The sequence below is a fragment of the Desmodus rotundus genome, chromosome 6 (assembly GCF_022682495.2).
Source record: "Desmodus rotundus isolate HL8 chromosome 6, HLdesRot8A.1, whole genome shotgun sequence".
In the NCBI taxonomy this organism is placed as follows: Eukaryota; Metazoa; Chordata; class Mammalia; order Chiroptera; family Phyllostomidae; genus Desmodus; species Desmodus rotundus.
The window spans coordinates 123,188,030-123,195,829 of record NC_071392.1 but is presented as its reverse complement, the minus strand read 5'-3'; the positions used below and the strand labels follow the sequence as shown (position 1 = coordinate 123,195,829).

Below are 7,800 nucleotides of genomic sequence, written 5' to 3'. Positions count from 1 at the left end.
GCCAACACTCAACCTACACATGAGTATTTTTGAAACAGATTGTAAAAATCAAGCCAAATTTCAACTGCCACTGGAGTTCTGTCTAAGAGACACCTTTGTTTTTTCCATATGGTGCCCTCAGCACACAGAATTGGCTTCTTAAGGGCAATGGGACTGAGTGACCAGGCTTTCCTTTCTTGTGTGAGTGCAAAATCAGATGGGGTGCGTGAAGAAGTTAAAGCAGACATCTGGTGTCTATAATTTTTAATAATTTTAAACTAGCTACAAAATGTCAATCACTTCACAAACTGACAGAGGAGACAGGAGGAATTTAATATTACATGCTGTAATGATAGTTATCTCACAGTTTATCTATATTTCATTCATTTATATTATTTTTTAAAGGTTGCTTTATCAGCTACTAAACATCTCAGCAATTTGGTGTGCATAGCTCTAGATTAAGCAACAGAGAATTGAACTGATAACAAACCACAGGGAAAATGGTGATTAGTAAGAGTCGGCCTTATAAAATTTACATCTCCACACTGTTTCACAGCAAGATAGCTTTCTCCAAAACACAGCCTTCAAAAGCAGCAAACAAACCCTATATTACATCCATTTGACATAATTTCAGCCAAACGTTGATTTTGCTGAAAATGATTAAATGGTGAGTGTGTCAAATTCATCTTTTTTTAAAATTCTTTTTTTAAAAAAAGGATGATTATGATTAATAAGTCTATATATTGACAGAAAGAAAATGACACTACTGCAGTTTTGCTGGTATAACTTAATCTTGACAGTGTCGCAATACTGAGCATGCTTTGTTGTTCTGTTGGTGCTGTTGTTGCTTGTGTGTGTGTGTGTGTGTGTGTTTTCTCATCAGTATGCTACTGTCATGGAAAGATTTTGTTTAAGTAGGAATCTAAAAATCTATTTAGTTCTCATGCATAAATGCATAAATCACATCACTTTTAGTGCAATGCCTGTTATTAATTCCACATTGTCTAATCATGAAATCATAGGTGACAGCCATGAGGAACCAAAGACAGCAAATTTTGAGAGTTTCAGAGCCTGACACCCAAAGAAAGGACTGTGGCAGTAGCTCTGTGGAATGTCACAGTTTTACAAGAACAATACTGTGATTGAAAGAATCAACAGCACATTGAGCATTCCTAAATTGTTGTCATTCAGCAAACGCCACTGAGGAGAGAAAAGGAAAAATGAAAACCAAGACATCTTATGTAGGGAGTTAGAGCCACCAAATGACTACTATATACAACCTTTGGAAAGAAAGAGACCCAGAAAGAACAAAAGACATAATATTTTTGGGAAACTGATGGACGACACAAGACAACATTCACAATGAGGGTGGACTGATGTGTGTGTGTGCAGACCTACTAGGTAATACCATGAGAAAAGCATGAAGGCGCTGTCTTGCTTGACAGCATTTGGAAGAGAACACAGGTGGGCACATTTAACCACTCCCCAGCATCTTTGTTGCACGTTGGTTGGCCTCATCAATTCTGGTTTTGTTGGAATCAGCCTAGGAAAGGAGAAAGAAAACAGAATCCAGGTTACCCATTAACATTTCATTCATCCCTGTGGGTCCAATTCAAATGCACCCTTTTGGATGAAGGCATGTTGCAACTTTGCCAGAGTTGACCATCTCTTCTCTGTGTTTCGACTATATGTAGACGTGACCATAGGAACTTGATCTTAGTTCTCATGACTACTTTCCCCACCAGAGAGTGTCCTTTGGGGACAGAGTTATATCGTTTATATTTCTCTCCTGAAATGACACCTAATGACTTCTATGGTAGGCTCCCACATATGTTGTGTTGAGTTGAATTATGACTACGTACATAGTTGGTTTCAAATCATGGATAACTTATTAGTAGTGTTACTTTGAGTAAATTACTTAACATCAAGGGGCCTCAGCTGTCTCATCTGTGAGCTGGGGGCAATAGAGAGTACTGCCAATAAGCATCAGTGTATACTCTGTTTCATTCATTCAGCTTTGGTAACAGCAAGATAGACATCAACTATGAAGTGTATACTGTTATTAGCTCCCCTTTCCAAGTGAGAAAACCTATAAGAGAGGATTTGGGCAATTTGTCTAAAGTCATAGTACTAATAAGTGGGGACACCAGAGTCAGAAGACAAGCAGCCTGGAGTCAGAGTCCACACTGCTAATTATTATGTTAATCATTTTACCTCTTAGATTTGCTGTGAGGAGGAAATGCATTTATACACACAATGTGCTTAGAATAATGTTTTGCAAAAATTAAGTGTTCAATATATCTTATCTTGCAATTATTGTTAGGTGAAAATTTGGCTTGCTTTTGGGGATGTTTAATTATTTTACAGCCCCATTCTGAAGACCCACTTCTACGAGTTTGAAAACTGGCTTGTTTTAACATGAGCACATTTACCATATTTTCATGCCTTGATTGATGTCCTCACTGCTTGAGTTACCTTTTGTTATATATAGAGCATGAAACCCAGGGCTGCTACCAAGATAGACCTTTAACCCCCAGAAAATAAACTGTTCCTAATATCACTGAGAAACATATGAGTCAGCAAGTAGAGGCAAAGATTAAACATTCTAGGAAAATGGAACTGTCTTTCTGTCAAACAGTATTATTCAATGATTGCTGATTTTGCATCTACTACTGTGCTTGGTACATTCCAATCTCTATCAAGTTGGGTCTTCTATATTCAGTTTAATTGTGAATTCCCAGGACCTGAGAGTTATCCATATTCGAATAGAAGTTTGCCAAGTGGAAACAGAAATATTTCTAGATTATTCATAATTCTAAATTATCTGGCAATAGTTTCCTACCATCTGTTTGGATTATCAAGAGTTGACTTTCAAAACAAGTCAGGGAGAGCATTAAATTTCCTTGATTATTTTAATCCATAGACTCATATTTTTGATCTTGGGTTCCTAATTTGGAAAATGATATTCTTTTCAATTTTACTTAGCTTTTTAAAAATCCTCATCCTAGGACATTTTGTTCATTGCTTTTTAGAGAGGGAGGGAGGGAGAGAGAAAGAGAGAGAAAAATATTGATATGAGAGAGAAGTATCAAGTGTGTATGAGCCCCAGGGATCAAACCCACAACCTCGCTATGTACCCTGACAGGTAATTGAACCCATGAGTTTTTGGCCTATGGGACAATGGCCAAACAAACTGAGCCACACCTGCAAGGGCAATTTTTCTTGGCTTTTAAATCTTCCTTCTTCAGCTACAATTCCTATCCGAAATAATGACATGTTGGTGCAAAGAAAAATTACAGGCTTAGACCAATGTGAAATGTTCCTGCAGATTGAATTATGCTATTTTCCCAGACTGACAAAAGCTCAAATGAAAAAAAAAACACCTAGCCATTTCAAAATGAATGACATTTTTAGAGGCAAATGTTCTAGGACCTCCTACATTAAGAATGCATTAGTGACCTCCACATGGTGGAGCAAGAGGATATTTTAAAGGAGAGTATGAGGTTTCTCTGGACATCTTCAAAGGATCTGGGAGGAGCTGAAACAGACCCTAGTTCACTGAGCATCTGTGCTTTCCACCTAAATTCTTTCTGAAGCGTATCAGAATTCCAACCCATACAATATCTGACACAAAGGTACCCCACCTTTATTATTGGTATAACAGAAGTAGTACCTTTTAGAAAAAAATCCTGAGATAATCTCCTTTTAGATGTCTTCCTGGTATTTGGAGAATGCTTCTGTATTTATTCTATTTGTAGGCTTTAGGACTGTATTTATGGAGTGCATCTCATCCCACTTCTCATATTTCTCTTTAGAGGATCCTGAACTTGATGGCATACCCAAGATATGCTAAGATTTGTCCTTGTGGGAAGGCCAAGATGCCCACTGGAAAGCCAGTAAGAGAGCTAGAAGGAGCCAGTTAGCCCACCCCTCTGAACATGCTGGAAGTCTCGAATTCAGACCATGGCAGGTGGTATTTAGGCCACAGCTCAGACTCCCAGAAGTAGAGGCTCATTATTCACCATGGCAGCCAGTTCTGATCCCAGGTTTGAACTATTCTCTTATTGTCTTTTAAATGAGAAAACCAGGTCATGAAGCTGGTGCAGGAAACCCTGTTGGAATCAAGCTCTTAGTTTTAAAATGCCATGTTTCCTTGTTGGTAGGAGAATCTGAGGATTGCTAAAGCTTCAGCCTCACTGTATTCTACTGTGCGTGTGGCATCTGCCCCTGACAAATTTAAATTGAAGTTTGAACATCACTAAGTTATTTCCTTATCAACAGTTCCCATAGATATCTGATGTGAACTTGCCCCATTTTAGTTTTATGAAACAATGGTACCTTTTTAACCTTAGAAAAAATATATGTGGTGTGGGCAAAAGTAGGTTTACAGTTATGAGTATACAAAACATTTTATTCTTGTATTATTATTAATTATTATATTATTGTCCATACAAACAACTGTAAATGTACTTTTACCCATCTGTATATATAAATATCTTAATTAGAAAGCAAGGGTTTTTAAAGGGCAAAGTCATTTCTTGACAGTCTATGGGCATATATTGAAAATTTCATTGTTTTAACCCCCCAAAACTTTATTATTAATCAAAGTGATGAGAAAGCATCATTACTGATGGAATTAGCTGAAAGTTGTTGTTGGGGTCATGGCAGCATATGAGAGAAACACCAGAAAATTCTCTTTCCTCCTACTGTGTGATTTTGATTTAGTATTAGGCATGTGGGAGACTGTGAACACCATTTCCTATGATCAGAAGTGAGAACATACATGAGAAGGTGAAAGTCTGTTAATTGTGAGGCCCACATAACATGCATTGAGGGCAATGCTGGGATGAAATGGGTCCTCACTAAATCACGTCCAGACTGTAATTATGGGGGGAGAAAAAGCTAATTATTCAAAGGCAGTTAGACCCCTTCCCACTCCTTAAACAACTCAGTGTTCAAGGAATGATACCAACCATAATGGCTATTTCCCATTCTGACTTTTGATTAAACCATATAGCTGCATATGTCTTTGTCCTTGTAGTAAATTGGGCCCAGAATGAAAGGTTTTCCCTAAAGAAGACAGCTAGAATTGCAAAGTGGCAGAATTAAAGTGCCACTTGCCTTTCCAGGAACAATTTTTCTTGCCTAAAGTCCAACTCTATCAATAAAGGTTGACCCCTCTCTCTTAGTAAAATTTCTCCTCCAGAACTCTTATTGAGTTAGAGATACATTATCTCCCTACATCTTTGAGTAAATTGGGTCCATTAATAGAAAATGGCTACTTGTTTTTTCAAATCATTTTTCTGTTGGAAGGTAGTTCAGCAATTATTTCTTAGTTCATTTTTCTTGGCTGTAATGGGTTAGGTCAGTTTGTGTTGGCTCCAGTGCTTTTTAAAACTCTCGATATCATTCTAAAATCCATTGATTTGCTCAGCTTTAAAAGCTTTAGAATATCAAAGGCTCTAAACAATGGTAAGTATGTCATGACTTGTAAAAGTAAGCAAAGCACAACCATTTTGCCAACCAACACTGACATTTGTGTAGCTCAATATTGATCAGGTAAAATATTAAGCAATCAGATACTTTTAATATGGAGCCCATACAACACAATAGGGCAAAGTGTTCCCTTTACGTCTGCTTATTGCTTTTTCACATCAGTGGAGACTGCTTGGGTACAAGAAACTGAGTATTTAGCCTTATGACTCAAGAGATCTCAAAAACATCCTTCTTTGTTCACCAAACTAGAGTAAATTGTTAAAAGGAGATTCAGGATCTCAGGCTCAAAACTTCAGTATCTCCCAGGGAACAAACTCACACATGATAAGCTTAGTCACCTAGAATTGATCACAGATGCACAGTTATCATTAAATTTATAATGTGTCTATTGTTTCCTTTAGTCATTTGGACCTTTGAAGATATTGTAAGTAGGAGTCAAGACTACTGATTGGTGAGGGGTGGAATACAAGGACATAGAAACTATGTCAGATTTATATAATGTGGAATGTTAGGTTTTGGTGTCCCAAATTTTTTAATAAAAGCTTTCCAGTGCTCCTTTCTCTTCCTTTCTAATCTCAAGCCACCAAACCCACCCCTCCCCATTCCACTCTCACCACTCTTCCTATGCCTCTTGGTGACACTATGAACTCAGTCTTGGAGTCACATCTTGTGCCCTCGTGTGAACTCAACCTTATGTCACATTATGTTCCTTACTTTGAAATCTTGATATGTGTATTGTTGGACCAGAAATGGAATCTGGGCCTTTTTGAACTATCATTAAAGCTTTGGCATTTATAAAAATCAAAGCTTATATTCATCTTCTGGTTAAACTAAAATAACTATTATTTCCCCCATTTCCTGATTTTTATTTCTAAATCATATCCACTTGACAAGGTCCAAACCATCCTTCAAGACTCAGTTCAAATTCAACTCTTTCTTGTTTTTTAGATTTTCCCACCCCTCGACCCTTAAAATCTTTCCTTATCTAACCTACTTAGCATTTTATGCGTGGCTGTCTCAGTGGATTACATTTTCTGTGGTAATAAATTCATCTGGAAGCTAACAACCTCCCCTAGGCTGAGAGTTTCTAGGCAGCAGGAATAGTATCTTTCTCATCTTTACATGTTCTGTGATGCTTAGCACAATGCCTGAAATAGAGGTGCCCCTGAGGAATATCTGCTAGATTAAATTCTATCCTCTAGTTATTTACCTGTTGCTGAATTTTTATCTTGGGGTAGATGAAAATTTTCTGTCTACCGTTGTGCCTGAATCCACTGCCATAGTGTGAGGGTCTCCTTATGCCCTTCACACTTTCTCAGTGATTACTTCAGAGGAAGAATGAACAATGGAAATGTGCTGACGGCCACGTGCTCACCTTCTCCATGATCCTGTCGATCTGGCGGTTCTGTGTATCAATCTCATTGCCCATATCCAGGGCCATGTGACGGAGGTTTCCAATGATGCCGCTCACCTGCTCCAGGTTTTCATCCATTTCATTTTCTCGGGCATCATTTGTTACCCTGGGAAACAAACAGCAATTTTTCATGGATAAAAGTTGAGAGAAAAATTGAACGCCAAGGATCCAAAACTTAGGAAAAAAAATTCTGTAGACCTCTAGGCATTAATGTTATCCATCTGAAATCTCCATTCAATGGGAGGGCAATTTGTAGCTTGTATACATTAGGAAATAATTTTTATTTGTTTTCCTTAATTTTATTAGAAAATTATTTTTATAATGCATTTTGAATCCTTGAATTTCTATTTTAAAAGAATTTCTATTATTAAATTGATTAATTTATTTACCTCTGTCACTTCTGCCAGCATATCATTTTGTCCCTTTAAATGTTTATCCCAATTTTCACTTTTTAAGAATAAAATTATTTTAGTTGGGAGGGTTCCAGGTCAGAAAATGAAGATGGAGCTAGTTAGGAACTATGTTTTTCTTTCTGAATTGTCAACCAAAATCTCCAAGAGCCAAATTCAGAATGAAAGAAAAAGCCATTGTGCTAAGGCAGAGCATGCCTCTGCTCCCTTCTTTCCCGTTGGGGAGCAATGTCCATGGGAAGAGTAATGATAATTTCAATCTGCCTCCTAATCTTGCTTGCTCCCAAGAATTCCAAAGGGAGCTGCTTGTTTAAGATGATTTTTATTTGCTTACATTTCAATGCTATGGGGTTTTCGGTGGCATTGTAAATGGGTTATTTCAGGGGGGAAAATCTCTGATAAAAGGTTTTGTTCCAGTTTGAGTGGGAAGAAAGGAGTTGGCTCTCAAAGTGCCTTACCATTTTGTCATATTTTTTTCTTCTACAGCTCAGCTTGAAAGTT

General features: G+C 37.5%; 1 protein-coding gene across 2 annotated transcripts in view; it reads right to left on the bottom strand.

Annotated features, from left to right (window-relative positions):
- Nucleotides 1-228: 228 nt before the first annotated feature.
- Nucleotides 229-7,800, bottom strand: part of SNAP25 (synaptosome associated protein 25) — a 78,965-nt gene continuing 71,393 nt past the window's right edge. For both annotated transcript variants that reach the window (XM_024559791.4, XM_024559790.4), the window contains exons 7-8: nucleotides 6,851-6,995; nucleotides 229-1,522 (exon numbers count right to left, since the gene is read on the bottom strand). In XM_024559791.4, the coding sequence (XP_024415559.1) occupies nucleotides 1,454-1,522; nucleotides 6,851-6,995 (214 nt within the window). In that variant the 3' untranslated portion in view covers nucleotides 229-1,453. The remainder of the gene's footprint in view (nucleotides 1,523-6,850; nucleotides 6,996-7,800) is intronic.